We start from the raw sequence: 16,403 nt of genomic DNA on the forward strand, positions 1-16,403 counted from the left end.
CGCATGTGATCAGCACACGACCAATCAGTACTGTCCAGACAGAGGATCATGGGAAAATGAAAACTCCTCCTACAAGCTTTACTAGGAACAGATACAAGTCACAAGGCTATATACTGCTGATGAGAAAAGGTATTTAACGGTTTATACTTGCTAAAATAATTGCATTTCCATGGTCTGTGTACTGTGGGAGACCAGATATAGTGAATACAGGGTCCTGGGTTTAATAACACTTTAAACCTTTTCTCATCAGCAGTTAGAGTAGTCTTGTGACTTCCATAACTTTTTGGTTAGAGCTTGTAGGAGTTTTCATTCTCCCCTGATTGTCCTATGAGGATGCATGCCCCCTGACCCTCTGTCTGGACAGTGCTGATTGGCCCTGTGCTGATCACATGCACTCTCCCAAGAAAAAAAAAAAAAAAACTCTTTAGTAATACTCACCAAACTGAGCATGTGCAGCTTGGCCCCTAGCCTTTGTAATGTGGAAGAAGGGGAGGATCAGAGGAGACAGGATCAAACAGCCTTTTTACACAATGCAGAGGATTAACCCCTTAGGTCCCACAGTGAGTATAACAAGCATGCTTTACTGCATAGACTGATTTTACTGTTGTGGGTTTAGAAACAATTTAAATGTGACCAAACAAAAATACTAAACTCTGGTTTGAAGAAAAAAAAATCTGTTCAAGTATGTATTCTTAAAGCGATTGTAAATACTGTGTTTTTTAAACAAACAGGTTTATACTTACCTGTTCTGTGCAATGGAATTGCACAGAGCAGCCCCGAACCTCCTCTTCTCAGGTTCCCCACTGGAGCTTCTGGCTCCCCCTGCCAAGTGTCTCCATAGAAGGTGGCAATTGTGTGGGCTGGCTCCTGAGCCTCGCTATCTGTGACAGCAGGACTCCGCACCGCCACCTCATCACTGGCTTTGATTGACAGCAGCGGAAGACAATGGCTTCCCCTGCCTCAGCAAAGCCAGCGAGACCAGGAAGTGAGGGGAAAGAAGAGCTCCAGACGTGCACAGCGCTGGATCTAATGAGGGCTCAGGTAAGTCAAAGGGGGGTGAGGGGAGATACCGATACCTAAACATTTTTTACCTTTATGCAAGAAATGCATTAGGGTAAAAAATGGTTTAGGCTGTCTAAAATCTTTAAAGGATAAGTTCACCTTTGGGAACATGTTACATGTTCCACCAGTTTTTAGGGTGTAACATGTTCCCAAAGCTGCCCCAACATCCTTTGCGATTGTCGGCTTTAGTTCTCGAACTACCACGATGCTGTGGAGCGCCATGGTAGTTAATTGATTTCTTCCTGTCAGTGTATCTGTCTGCCTGTTCGAGTTGTACAGGTACACAGATATACTGACAGATCTGAAGGTGACCTGCATGGCACCAATGATCTGCTGATCGCTGGTGCAATGTTTTACAGGTTTCAAAAGATTATTTTATGCTCCTGTGATCTTATTCCCTGTTAGAGGGTGGCTACATTTGTTCTCCATGGTCCTACTGTGTATAAAAAACACCCACACTTGAAATCAAACCATGAACCAGAGTGTGGGTCCATACTATGTTTTAACCAAGTATGTACCTTCATTAGGCACCTGGTCTTCCTTTGCAGGCTCTGGCCATTTGGCTGGGGCCGCAATAACGACATTCCCTAACACATGCGTGGGAGCAGCGCAGTGCTGCCAACCGCCAGTAAATTTAGTGACAGTTTGTAAAAATCAATGATTTTTTTACAACTGCGAGTAAATATCAGGGGCTGATAATTTCATGCTGTTTTGACATTTTAAGTGTAAATCAAGCAAATTACTTTGCTATAGGTATTGTCAGTGCTTCCATATCATGTTTATACTGTTCAAACTTTCACTGTGTTCATTTTCAATAGGAGTTCTGTAATTTCTCAGGTTGCTAGTAAAAAACGTGCTCTGCCAGTAAAAAATGCTGCGGGAGGTTGGCAACCCTGCCGCAGCGTTGTGGTGTTTTGACAGTGGGGAGTGCAGGGAGTCTTCCTCACCAGCAGAATACAACGATCACTGCTAGTGGCTATAGCTGCCAGATGTGACCGGCCAAAAAAAAAAAAAAAAAAAAAAAACAAAACAACACCCAGACATGATGGTTGTACTGAAGTTCATCGGTGGATCAACTTCAATACAACCAGCCTGCCCATAGAGATCAAAATACACTGGTTCCTGCTGAATTTCAATTAGTTTATGGCTGGCTTTACCTGTGTAAGAAAGATCTGTATACTTACCTGTTTTCAGCACGATCAAGTCCGATGGCATGATCTCGTGTCTATCGGAAGTGGCTGCAGAGAAGAGGAGGGAGCTCCGACAACAAATGTCTCATATGAGCCTATGGTTGACGTCACCACTCCAGGCTTTACCAGCTGTTGTCCAGCGCTCTACTCTCCTACTCTCCCCTGCAGCCACCACTGGCTGACGCAGGGGTTCACGTGACCAGACTGGAGCAGGCTGAAAATAGTAAAGCGTATTATATATTTTTTACACAAGTTAGTCAGCATAGGTGTTGGGGGGGGGGGGATTCTACTTTAAAGTTTAATCTGAATTTAACAACTCAGTTTTTGAACAGATGCAAGAATCTTTACATATATGCAATCCTGTATTTTAGGTTTTTGGGCAGCACAGTGGTTTAGTGGTTAGTGCTTCTGCTTTGCATCACTGGGTTCCTCAGACACTCCATGAGGTTTTCATGTTCTCCCACTGCTTATATGTCGCTGGTATTATTTTACACTCCAAACACATACCGGTAGGTATAGATCTATACTCAGACAAAAAAAGTCAGGAGGGACGGCTGCCCTGGGCACTGTGGTATCATGTGAGTTGGTGGGGGGGGGTGTGCAAATATTGTTTTAGGAGGGGAGAACTTTTTAGAGGGGGAGAACTGAGTGGCGATTTAGGGAGCTTCGTCTAGGAAGGCTGATGTACTAGGAGGGGACAGTTTAGGATGTGTTGGGGAGGGGGCAGATTTCTACTTGGAGGAGGGGGAATGTGTGCTTAGGAGTAAGCAGATTAGTGCTCAGTGTTTTTGTGGGGTGAGATTTTTGTTGACACAAAAAAAGCTCATACATCTTGGGGGGGGGGGGGCGCAGTTTGGCGCGTTCGCCCTGGGCTCTAGATAACCTTGTCCCGGCACTGGACTGGATGGTCTACTTTCTGAAGCCCCTTTTCTATGCTTACACTCTAAATTGTCCCTAGTATGTATACCGTGAGGGAAAAGTATGTGATCCCCTGCTGATTTTGTACGTTTGCCCACTGACAAAAATGATCAGTCTTTACTTTTAGTGGTAGGTTTATTTTAACAGTGAGAAACAGAACAAAAACATCCAGACAAATGCATTTCAAAAAAGTTATAAATTGACTTGCATTTTGACGAGTGAAATAAGCATCTGATCCCCTATCAATCAGCAAGATTTCTGGCTCCCAGGTGTCTTCTATAAAGTAACGAGCTGAGATTGGGAGCACTTTCCTAAAGGGAGTGCTCCTAATCTCAGCTTGTTACCTGTATAAAAGACACCTGTCTACAGAAGCAATCAGATTCCAATCTCTCCACCATGGCCAAGACCAAAGATCTGTCCCAGGATGTCAGGGACAAGACTGTAGACCTACACAAGGCTGGAATGAGCTATAAGACCATCGCCAAGCAGCTTGGTGAGAGGGTGACAACAGTTTGTGTGATTATTTGCAAATACAAGAAACACAAGATAACTGTCCATCTCCCTCGGTCTGGGGCTCCATGCAAGATCTAACCTCGTGGAGTTTCAATGATCATGAGAATGGTGAAGAATCAGCCCAGAACTACACTGGAGAATCTTGTCAATGGCCATAACCAAGAAAACAAACAATTGGTAACACACTACACCGTGAAGAAGAAAAGCACATGTACAGGCCCATCTGAAGTTTGCTAATGAACATCTGAATGATTCAGAAGAGAACTGGGTGAAAGAGTTGTGGTCAGATGAGACCAAAAATCAAACTCTTTGGAATCACCCCTACTCACCGTGTTTGGGGGAGGAATGCTGCCTATGACCCCCAAGAACAGAATCCCCACCATAAAACATGGAGGTGGAAACATTATGCTTTGGGGGTGTTTTTCTGTTAAGGGGACCGCATGAAAGGGACGATGAACAGGACCATGTACCATCAAATCTTGGGTGAGAACCTCCTTCCCTCAGCCAAGGCATTAAAAATGGTTCATGGATAGGTATTCCTGCAAATTGATGGCACTAAATAAATCTATTATAATGATGCAAAAAACAAAAAACAAAAAAATGCAACAAATTCCTGCTGTAGTACCAACAGACACAAACAGAACAGTAAGGTTTTGAAGGGCAAAAGTTGTGCATTCATACAGACTCATATGTGAACACATATAAAGCAATCACAAATTCATGTATTACAAATTTGAATCCCTAAACTAAAAGTCCATTTGTTTCCATACAGTGCCACATTATGCATATAATCTTTGCTGCCAAGATTCTTTTGTGCCATTTGTATAGAAATATAAATTAAATCAAAACTATATACAGTCATCAGCTTCTTCAACATTTACTAACTGTTAAGCTATATAAGAAGAGGTCTCAAGTACACAGAGTTGTACAACGTCTAGCTACCTGAACATTCACAACGCTCACATTACCATGTTATGTGGCTGGGCAGTGTCACGACATGGGGGAGGGACTGCTCAGCGTTTAGTCAAGCCTGGGGATTAAGCACACCTATAATTTACCAGTAAACATAACACTGTAAAGTAGGACAGTCAGAAAGGTAGAGGTTTTGCTTGGTTCTCCCAAAGATGCATGCTTAATATGTGTCATGTTTAAAGTGAACCTGTTGGGCTACAAATATGGGAACTATGCAGATTTTTTTCGCCTTGTATTTTTTTTTTTTTTCAGTGAATACAAATTGTTCTAGGATTGAAGAAGCTGGTGAGGCTGGGGTGATGACAGCATGATCTCCACCTCTTCCAATCAGAGAATGCCTTGTGATGTTGATGCTACCACCCAACCTCATCTAAATCAGAGAATGACTTGTATTCTTTGAAAAAAAATCCAAAGCATTCTATGAATGGCAGCAGTGCCGAGCGAGTGACCACCTGTGGTTAGTATGCAGAAGATTAGCCACTCTGCATAGTACCTAGAAGATCGCAGCAATCACTACTGTAGCAGTGATTGGCAGCTTCCACAGTGGTCCACTGAGTATGAGATATGCACACCTACATTATGTCAAACTAAACCACTGTAACTATGCAATAAAAATCATACCTGGAGTTCAGCTTAAAACAGAAAAAGGGAATTGTATAAGCAAAGATATGTAACAGAACATTTCTGCTCATCTCACTTCCCTCATCCAACTACATATGTCATGAAGCTGCCTTCTTTGGTGCGTTCCCAATATAGACTACATTCATTGCTACGCGCCAACACACTATATTTTGGGAGATGTAGCCTGATAAGATTAGTTGTGAGTTGCTATGTTAAACTCAGCAACACTCGTTCAAACACCTTCATAACTGTAAAAAAAAAATTTTAAATTATAAAATGATATATCTATATATCCTACCTTTTGGCTTGGGGTCACTGCCAGAGTCGGGTTCCTGTTCAAGGATCTATGTAATAAGTTGTGGGTGGTGCACTGAAGGAGGCGACTAACAATGACAACAGACTAACCTCTGCAATGCACTTCCAATCACCACTAAACGGTGGCTAATTTAAAATTATAATGTTAGTAGATCGTTCATAGTAAGAAGGTATGTGTCTATAACCAGTAGCATCTCCCTTGTGGAGGCTGCAACACAGAGATCATGCTCCTTTCAGGTGTACATTTTTTAAGAAGAATATAAAGCTGTTGTACCTAAATTGCAATTCAAAAAGTAAGCCTCACCACATATTACTTAATATTTTTAACCCTTTTTATGTACCAGATGTCTGCAGACTATAGCTGTGCTTTAAATTTTTACTGTGGCAAGTCAGTATAATTCACTTATAAATATTTGCTTACCAAAATATGCACCATGTTAACCTGTCGAGAGAAACAGAAGACTGAAAACTCTTGAAATTGCTAGTTATCTGGCAGTCATGCTGACCTTCATGCATCAATGCTCCTGAGTCACTGGCCTGGAAAATTCTAATATCTTTTGTCTGCATATGTTTTTCCTGATAGCAGAGCCGAAGGCCGAGTTCACACCATCGCCGCATCTGGCTCACAGCAAGGGGTCCGGTGCGTTCTGGTTCACCATTTCAGCCTGAATTTTTGGCTGAACTCAGGCCTGAAAAGAACCTAAAGACGCACAGGGCTTCTGTGCAAAGTCATACTGGAGGTATGTGAACTGGCTCCATAGACAGCCGGTCAAAATCTCCTGCTATTGCGAATTGGATGCGGTTTTTCCGCATCCAATTCGCATTGGTGTGAACCCAGCCTGAAAAATAAATCCAGTGACTCAGCAAAATAGCCAGACAGTATTGTCAGAAGGTGATCAGCCCCATATTTCTTTCATTAAAAGGTTTACTATAAAAGAGAAGATACACCAGCCATAACCTTACGATTACTAACAGGTAAGCGAATAACATTGATGATCTCATTACAATGGCTCCTGAAAGTCGGTGGAACATATTAGGCAGCAAATAAACATATTGTCCCTGAAGTTGATGTGTTGAAAGCAGAAAAAAGTAAAGATTTGAGCGACTTTGACAAGGTCCAAATTGTAATGGCTAGACAACTGGGTCAGAGCAACTCCAAAACTGCAGCTCTTGTGGGATGTTTCCAGTCTGCATTGGTCAGAACCTACCAAAAGTGGCCCAAGGAAACAAAACTGGCAACAGGGTCATGGGTGGCCAAGGCTCAATGATGCACATGGCTGACCCATGTAGTCAAATCCACTCGTCCAATGGGAAGGGTGACCTGTCTATCAAAGTGCCCGGACAAGGGGGAGGGGCTGTATGTGACGGCACGCAGCGAGGAACACACAGCTATTGAAATGAAAGCTATGATGTTCCTGGCGCTGCAATCAAACAGGCGGCGGCTCTCCTCTCTTCTACAATATAGGAAGCCCCCCTGATAGACAGCACCCCGCCCAGGCCCCACCCCTTTCGGTATCAGCAAAAATTCTCTTTCGGCTTTTTGCCGAAAGGGCCATTTTCGGCCGATATGTTTCGGTGGCCGAAATTTCGGTGCATCCCTACTAGGAACCATGATCCGTCACTTCCTCCAGTCACTCCCCTCCCCCTTCAGTTAGAATCACATCCTAGGGAACACAGTTAACCTCTTGATCGCCCCCTAGTGTTAACCCCTTCACTGCCAGTGACATTTTTACAGTAATCAATGCATTTCTATAGCATTGATCGCTGTATTAATACCAATGGTCCCAAAAATGTGTCAAAATTGTCTGATGTGTCCGCCATTATGTCGTAGTCACGATATAAAAAAAAAAAAAAAAAAATTAATTTCGCTGATCGCCACCATTACTAGTAAAAAAAAAATATAAAATAATAATAATAGTAATAATAATAATAATGCTATAAATATATCCCCTATTTTTTAGACTATTTTGCGCAAACCAATCAATATACGCTTATTGCAATTTTTTTTTACCAAAAATATGTAGCAGAATACATATCGGCCTAAACGGAGAAAAAAAAATAGCTTTTTTTTAAAAAATGGTGATATTTATTATAGCAAAAAGTACAAAATATTGTGTTTTTTCAAAATTGTCGCTCTTTTTTTGTTTATAGAGCAAAAAATAAAAACCACAGAGACAATCAAATACCACCAAAAGAAAGCTCTATTTGTGGGGGAAAAAAAAAGGACGTCAATTTTGTTTGGGTGCAACGTCGCACGACCGCACAATTGTCAGTTAAAGCGATGCAGTGCCGAATCTCAAAAAGTGCTCTGGTCAGGAAGGGTGTAAATTCTTCCAGGGCTGAAGTGATTAAAGAATGTGACTTTCACCAAAAAAAAATCTTATGGTGTTGACACATCGGCGATTTTTTTTTTTTTTTCAGAGATTAACTGATTGCAGTTTGTAGGCAAGCATAGTGATTTCTTCAACAGGTCATAGAAAAGAACTAAGAGTGACTGGACTAACGATTTTGATGCAGGGCTGAATTGCTTATGAATCTCGATTGCTGAGCCACAAAGCAACAAATCACTTTCAATCTAAGAAATCACTATTGGTGACATTTTTAAAATCATAATTTTCTTAGTGACAAATGGCTGCAACTACACAAGGTGGGGGGGCGGTGATCCGATTGCTGTGAGAAAGTTGCCGATATGTTATCAGCCATAGTGTAAAACAATCTTTGATGATGCATTTGAAAACCCCAAGTCAATGGAAAGATATTTGACTAAGCAAAAAAAAACCAAATATATAAGACCACTAAACAGGAGGTAGAACAGTCGCACGTCCCTAACAATAATGGTGTAGTATTAGTTAAGTCACTATTTGATAGGCCCAGCCCACATGATTGACAAAGGTAAAATGCCATCTGTCTAACTTTTCTGGTAACCTTTGCTGCCCATTAAAGTTTCTAGGTCACTGGATGGGGGGTGGGGAGGTCACCAGTGATATTAGAAAGGGCTGAGGGCTGTTCGCTCTATAAAAGGCTGCAAACTGGTAACTGCTAGATCAGCAAACCCTCACTCACTACAGCCTGAAAGGACCAGAGCTTTACTCTCCAGCTGTCATGGTGCCTTTTACTGCACAGGCCAATAAACAGCTTAGGCAAACACTTTTTAAATCAGATTTTAAACAGCAACGGCCAAAACTCATCAGGAATGAAAATGCACTAAGCTCAATCCTGAAAAAAAAACAAAAAACAAAAAAAACAAAACTGTTTTTGCTGCTGCTATATATTAGTAGATACAAAAATGTTTCATAACAAGAACATTGATAAAAAAAAAAAAAAAAGGGAACATCCACTCACCTATGCCTAAATAGTTTTAACAAAAGTATTGCATATGTCTCAACCGCATGGTTATTTTTTGTTTCTAAATCAAAACTTCATGTTTCTGAAGTAATTTATACTTGACCCCCATATATCGCTCTTTCCACCTAAAATGGCATAACCTTAAGGCCCCTTTTCACACTGCCGTGACTTGAAAGTTGCGTGATTTTGCAACCGCGATTTCAGGGAATGCCGGTGTAAACTTGAGATCTATGGACCTCAACGTGCATCAAAGTCGGGCCAAAGTAGTACAGGGACAGTTTTGAAGTCGCACAGATATGAATGGTTATCATTGGGTACGACTTGTCATGCGACTGATGTCCAACGTCGCAGGAAAAGTCGCACAAGTGTGAAAGTGGCCTCAGGGGGAATTATGGTAACCAGCCATCGCCACCTCATTTGACATTACACAGCACTGTCACTACAATGTCATACATCACAGGGAATACATATTAAGTGACTGTTTAATGTTGCTTTAGGTGGGAACTTTAATAAAAATTATTTAACTTTGACAAAACTAGAAAATGCATTTCCTGGGGAGAATGCGTGGGAATGCTGAATAGCTGAATTGCTAAAACGGTAGTCATCAAAACTGCCCCCATCAGAATTGCCCCATCCAAATTGTCCCCATCAAAACTGCCCCATCAGAATTGCCCCATCCAAATTGTCCCCATCAAAACTGCCCCATCAAAATTGTCCCCTTCATACTGCCTCCATCAAAACTGCCTCCATCAAAACTGCCTCCATCAAAACTGCCTCCATCAAAACTGCCTCCATCAAAACTGCCTCCATCAAAACTGCCTCCATCAAAACTGCCTCCATCAAAACTGCCCCATCATTTTCCTCTATTATAAATCAGTACATGGTGTGTCTGTCCCCTCCCCCGGGCTCTGTAATCAGAGCTGAGATGCTCCAGCCACCTTCCCCCCTGTGTATAACAAAGCTTTGGTAACCATGGCAACAAATGCAACACAGTACACTCTGATTAATGGCTAAAATTTCCTGAAATTACCTCTAAACAAAAAGCTTTTTCACAAAAACTGTAAAAGATATCAAACTGAAAAGATATAGCCAGATAGCTGAATATTTTGTGAACATTTTAAAGTTTGTTTGGCGTCTGTAGGTGAAAGTATGAAGGAGCTGAAACTTTTGGGAGCGGAAGAAGATTTTAAGGATCTGAAGCATGCTCCCATTGACTTCAATGTTAAAAAAAAGTGATAAAAAGCTTAATATTTTAAAAAGTATAAATGGTAGAAAAAAAGGTTGAAAAAGTCCCATCATCAGCTGAAAGAGACGAACATTTTAATAGTTGAATGGTTTTAATAGCTAAAAGTATGCAGAAGTTACGCAGAGCCAAAAAACGTACGGAATAATAAAAAAAAAAATAAAATCGAATAACAATAGTGGGACTGCTAAAGCAGTCCCACTAATAAATGTATTCAATTTTAATAAAAAAAGGAACACTTTGCGCCTGTATAATGTATATTGCACAGAAAAGTGGCTATCATCAACTAGCAGTGCCTATTGATGCTGTGGTCTCCTCCCCTCCTTTTGGGTGTCTCCTGTAGCAAGCTAGGGGCTAAGGAGGCATACGTATGTGCACACTCTTGTCAGATTCCAAGCAGAGGGATTTGTGTCTATAGACGCACACAACACTGAAAAGCCATGCGCCCATTCCCTCCTCAAAGTAGCATGACTGACAGGAGCAGTAGCTTATGGCTCCGCTACCCTCCACTTCCCCTGTGAAACCAGGAAATGACGGTGGCGACGCTGGGGCCAGTGGCAGGGACATGGAGCCAGGTAAGTGTTCCGGGATTGGGGGTTAACATAACCTAGATAACTGATACGGGGCCTTAGTGCCGGTTCACACAGGGGCGACTTGTCAGGCGACCTAGCCGCTTGACATGTCACGTCCCGTTCTGTACTACGGAACCATTCTAATAGGAGCGACGCAAGTCGCTCCGACTTAGAAAAAGGTTCCTGTAGTATTTTTGGGGCGACTTCAGGCAACTTGCATTGACTTCTATACAGAAGTCGTTTTGCAAGTCGCCTCGGCGAGGTGACCTGTAAGTCGTGCCGCCCCTGTGTGAACCGGCACTGAAGGTTATGCCATTTGAGGTGGTAAGAGTGATATATGGGGGGGGGGGGGGGGGGGGGATCAAGTATACATTACTTCAGAAACATGAAGTGACAAACTGACAAAAGAAAAAATAATACATTGGGTCTCTGAGTATACCTTTAAGGCCTCATGCACACAGGGCGTTTTTACAGCAGCTTTTTCCTGGCGTTAGTAGTGGCTTTGCAGCTCATTTTTTCACCCTGTGTGCATGAGGCCTAAACTGTAAAGACACCAAAATGGATAAAAATAAAAATCTATAACTTTATTTTATTGTGTTTAAATTGAAAAGCTGAAGTAAACAAAGTGGAATTTCTCTCTCAATTAACATTTACTATTTGTATTTCATATTCTGCTAGCATTAGTAAATGGATATGAAAGTATATCATTAACTTGTTTTAAACGTTTAAACTAGTTTCCACAGGCCTAGGCAAAATGATGCCACACATCCCAGGAGGCCTCAGCAGGAGATGAGAGGTTTGTAGCTAAATGCACCCTCTTGCCTGAGCTAAGGTCAGATGGATTCCAGGAAGTGAATGCTACAAAAACAACCTGCCCTTACTCAAAATGGTCACAGCCACAAATGCTAGGTGAGCGTTTCTCAAAGTGATTTCTCAGTAAAATAAAGCAGAGACATGGATGGATGGGGGAGTATACTGGTGCTCAGATGCAGTGTAGTTCCACTTTAAGCTTGTAAGTAGTAGTTCTAGTGGGATATGCCTCATTTACACTTATGGTGCTGTCTGAAAAGTGATCTCTATTCAGAGCATTTGACAGGTGGTGAGAAGGCGTTGTATTACCTCCTCACCGCCTGTTTTAATCCCCTAATTGCTAGACTGCCGCACACGCAACCATGTGCATTGTACACGGTTCCAGGGCAGTCCTATTCACTTGAATGGCTCATGTTCAGTAGATGGTCATGCCTGCTGAACATGACAGAGTGTATAATTCCTGCTGCGGCATGTGAACGCCACTGCCTTTCCAGCAAAAAGGGGGAGGAGTGGTAAAAACATGGCTCAACTACAGGGTTTTACTGTCTCCCAACCGCTAGATGCACGCACACTATCTACCGATTCTTCACAGAATCGTACAATATGAACAAATCTTTGATGACACAGTATGCGTCTTTTCAAAAAAGAAACAGATTTTGCGCAAAACTGATTTCATTGAAACTTTTCTGATCAATTTAGACAGAAAATCTTAGCATAGGAAAGCAGATAAGCCAATATGTTTGTTAAGGGTAGAACGTATCAGTTTTTTTGATCTTCCAATCACATTATTCTCCTGGACTATAAATTGGCTTTATATACGATTTGATTGTATGGCCACCATTAGAGAAATGTGCAGTTCTAGTCAAACATGCAATCATTTAGAAAGATTGTTCTTAGTTTTGGAAAACAATTTAATACATAGCCAGAAATAATCTGTGAAACTGGCGTTTTCCAACCATTTGCCATCAAACGACTAACCTTTCTTCATATTAGGATATACCTATAGACAATACATGTTTCCTGTATCTGGAAGCATTGTTACAACATCTTTAAATCTGGCCATAGACAGGTAGCTTTTCTTCCCCTTTCTTCTGACAGCGAGCTAAATGAAAAAAAAAAAAAAAAAAATTGAACAGATTCCTCCATCTACAAAACAAGGTGGATAGAGGAATTCCTCCGCTGGGAGATTGTATTCTGACAGCAGGACCCGCCACTGTCATCAGCTGCTGATTGAAAAAGGTTTCTAGCATGTCCCTTTAACAGAAGTCGATCAAACGATTAACTTCTGCTGAGCGAAGACGGCCTGCTGAACCAGCTGGATTTTAATCAGCCTATGGCAAGCTTTCCTGTCTAAATGTGTCTTTATACACTGCAAGATTTTTTTTTTTTTTTGGTAGAGAAAGTCATTAGGGTTTAGGCTAGGTTCACACTTGTGCGTTTGCATTTTTTATGCCTTTTTTAAATGTATTTTTAATAAATTTTTCCTGTGCTCTTATTTAAATTGAAAGTGGTTCTAAAAGCTCAAAAAAAAAAAAAAAAAAACCTCTGTGCAGCAGCCCCAATACATGTACTTATCTGAACCCCTTCGCAATCCAGCGATGTGCACAAGAGTATCGGCTCTCTGGGAACTCTCCCTCCTCATTGGCTGAGACAGAAGCGGAAGCCATTGGCTCCCTCTAGTGTCAATCACAGCCAGTGAGCCGATGAGGAGAGAGGGGGCGGGGCTGAGCTGCGGCTCTGCATGTGAATAGACACACAGATCAGCAGCGAGCCTGCTTGGGTGTCACCATTGCCAGCTGCTTGCTCTGGGGCCACTCGACAGGAGGGAAGGCCAAGCAGCGCCAATGGGGGACCTTTTTCCAAGTCGCATGGAAGCAGGTTGCATAGGTGTGAACGGTCCCCATAGATCAAAGGTCTCCAAGCTTTATAAACAAAGGGCCAGTTTATTGTCCTTCAGACTTTAGGGGGGCCGGAGTTCCCAATGGAAGTAGGAAATGCCCCAGCGTCAGTGGGAGTAAAAAACACAAATGGCCTGTAGTCAGTAGGGGGAGAAATGGTGTGGAATGGTGTCCCAGCACCGGCGTCCGCGGGAGGAATGGTGTCCCAGCGCCGGCGGGAGGAATAGTGACCAAACGTTGGCGGTGTCCCCTTGTTGGGGTCAGTGGGAAGCAGGAAATGCCCAAGCGTCAGTGGGAGTAAAAAAAAAAATGACAAAGGGCCTGTAGTCAGTAGGGGGAGAAATGGTGTGGAATGGTGTCCCAGTGCCAGCGTCCGCGGGAGGAATGGTGTCCTGGCGCCGGCGGGAGGAATGGTGTCCCGGCGTTGGGGTCAGTGGGAACGAGGAAATGCGTCAGCGGGAGTTAAAAAAAAAAAAAAAAAATATAATGACAAAGGGCCTGTAGTCAGTAGGGGGAGAAATGGTGTGGAATCGCGCCCCAGCGCCGGCGTGCGCAGGAGGAATCGCGCCCCAGCGCCGGCGTGCGCAGGAGGAATCGCGCCCCAGCGCCGGCGTGCGCAGGAGGAATCGCGCCCCAGCGCCGGCGTGCGCAGGAGGAATCGCGCCCCAGCGCCGGCGGTGTCCCCTTGTTGGGGTCAGCGGGAGGAATGGTGACCCGGCGGTGTCCCCTTGTTGGGGTCAGCGGGAGGAATGGTGACCCGGCGCCGGCCCCTTGTTGGGGTCAGCGGGAGGAATGGTGTCCCGGCGCGAGGAATGGTGTCCCAGCGTTGGGGTCAGTGGGAAGTAGGAAATGCGTCAGCGGGAGTTAAAAAAAAAAAAAAAAAAAAATATGACGACAAAGGGCCTGTAGTCAGTAGGGGGAGAAATGGTGTGGAATCGCGTCCCAGCGCCGGCGTGCGCATTAGGAATCGTGCCCCGGCGCCGGCGTGCGCAGGAGGAATCGTGCCCCGGCGCCAGCGTGCGCAGGAGGAATCGTGCGCCGGCGGTGTCCCCTTGTTGGGGTCAGCGGGAGGAATGGTGCCCCGGCGGTGTCCCCTTGTTGGGGCCAGTGGGAGGAATGGTGACCCGGCGCCGGCAGTGTCCCCTTGTTGGGGTCAGTGGGAGGAATGGTGACCCGAGGGCTGGATAAAGGCACGCGGGCCACAGTTTGGAGACCACTGCCATAGACAATAATGGCATTCCTCTTTTTGTGCACTGCCGCACAGCTGTAAACTGGAATTTACAAAAGCAACAAAAAAAAGAAAAACTACTTTACCGAGGAATCAGACACAAATCTGACAAGCGCCGTCTTACATACAAGTGCTGATCGAGACATAGGCAAAATGCAACAAGTGAGCAGTTCTGTCATTTGAAGACAATCTCACAGTTAACACCACCGATCCCATCGATTTTCAATTCCAAGAATGCTGCTGACATGGCACTGGCCTCATTTTCACAAGCCAAAGCCTGAGCTATTATGGGAAATAGGGAACGGGGACACTCCAAGTGCTAGTACAGAGATGACACAAGGGCAGCAAAAGGTGAAAGTTAGAAGAACACTATAGACAAGTTGTGCTAAACAGTTTTCAAGTGTTTTCTAAACACAAGAGTGACAACCCGGCCTGGCTGGAAAGGATCAAGAGTAGGCGTACACAGGGTTAATGAGTGTGGATGTCATCTGCACCCTTACACTAGGGGGAGCCCTCCACACACCTGTTGTCACCCAATCAGATGATTGTTCCTATACAGGGTGTGTGAGGTATAGTTGAGAGGCAGTGTCACATTACTGCTCCCCATATGGGATAACATGTAGCCCTCTTCTCCTTCCCCACCCCCATACACACACACAGTGCCCTATAATTAGTATAGCTGGGAAGTGCACAGGGATTCCTCTGAGCTGTCACCATCCCCACACACTCCAATGGTAACTTCTGCCCCCCTCCCTTACCTGGACTGGGCAGCCATAGCGAAGTTTCTTAGAGCAGGCGTCCAGTGTCCATGAGGTTGTCGTGTCTTGTCCTCCTCAGGCGACCTCCGCCAATTTGGCTGTGCCCCCCTCCCCTCTTCGCACCTCCGTTACATTATTATGGCTGCCTATGTACGTTCTCCGTCCTCCGCTGCTCTCTCAGCTTCTGTGCACGTCTGCCCCCCAACAGCAGCAACGATCCGTCCCCAAAACACGCCCACCAAGCTCTCGAGGACACGCCCCCTTCGTTCGGAGAAGCAGAAATCCCTTTTTGCAGCATACGCCCCTGCATGGGTGAAACCAAACTTAGCGTTTAGGGGGTGGCGTAGAACTGTGAACACGGACGCTCATGATTACTAAATGTATACGGCCTAACAAAGTAAAGCCTTTTCTTTTAATAGTGTCTGTGTTTTTTTTTTAACAGGGTGTGCAGTCATTTTTAATTTTTAACTTTAGTTCAGTAGGTAGTACAGCCCATACCGTAGATGGACTTGTGGAGCGGTGTCAATGGAGCTGCCGTGTGATTGGACCCCGTGTGAGTGGAGGGGTGGTTTTAGAACGAGCAATCCTCCAGTCACAGGGGAGAGGTGCTCTCAGCTGGAGCTTAGGAAACGAATCTCATTGGGGGATTGTCACACTGGCACGCTACTACAGACAGTGCAGACTGTGAGTGCTGGATACTGGTGTGCTGTCATTACACTGGACTTGGCTAGCCCGGGGGACGTCTGAACACTTCTGAATCTCTTTTAACCACTTCCAGCCCAAGCCAGTTCTGATTCTCCTCTCCTCCATGTAAAAATCATCTTTTTTTTTTTTTTTTTTTTGCTAGAAATGACTAAGAACCACCAAACATTATATTTTTTTAGCAGAGACCCCAGGGAATAAAATGGCGGTCGCTGCAATTTCTAGTGTCACACGGTATTTGCGCAGCAATTTTTCA

The 16,403-nt window shown here is 43.9% G+C and overlaps 1 protein-coding gene across 2 annotated transcripts in view; it reads right to left on the reverse strand.

Annotated features, from left to right (window-relative positions):
* Positions 1–15,807, reverse strand: part of AFF1 (ALF transcription elongation factor 1) — a 202,672-nt gene extending 186,865 nt beyond the window's left edge. Inside the window, exon 1 of one of the 2 annotated variants that reach the window (XM_073599923.1) lies at positions 15,446–15,807. In XM_073599923.1, coding sequence (XP_073456024.1) covers positions 15,446–15,462 — 17 coding nt within the window. In that variant the 5' untranslated portion in view covers positions 15,463–15,807. The remainder of the gene's footprint in view (positions 1–15,445) is intronic. The other variant, XM_073599915.1, reaches the window with a different exon arrangement.
* Positions 15,808–16,403: the final 596 nt, after the last annotated feature.

Source organism: Aquarana catesbeiana, linkage group LG01 (assembly GCF_042186555.1).
Source record: "Aquarana catesbeiana isolate 2022-GZ linkage group LG01, ASM4218655v1, whole genome shotgun sequence".
NCBI classification, from domain to species: domain Eukaryota; kingdom Metazoa; phylum Chordata; class Amphibia; order Anura; family Ranidae; genus Aquarana; species Aquarana catesbeiana.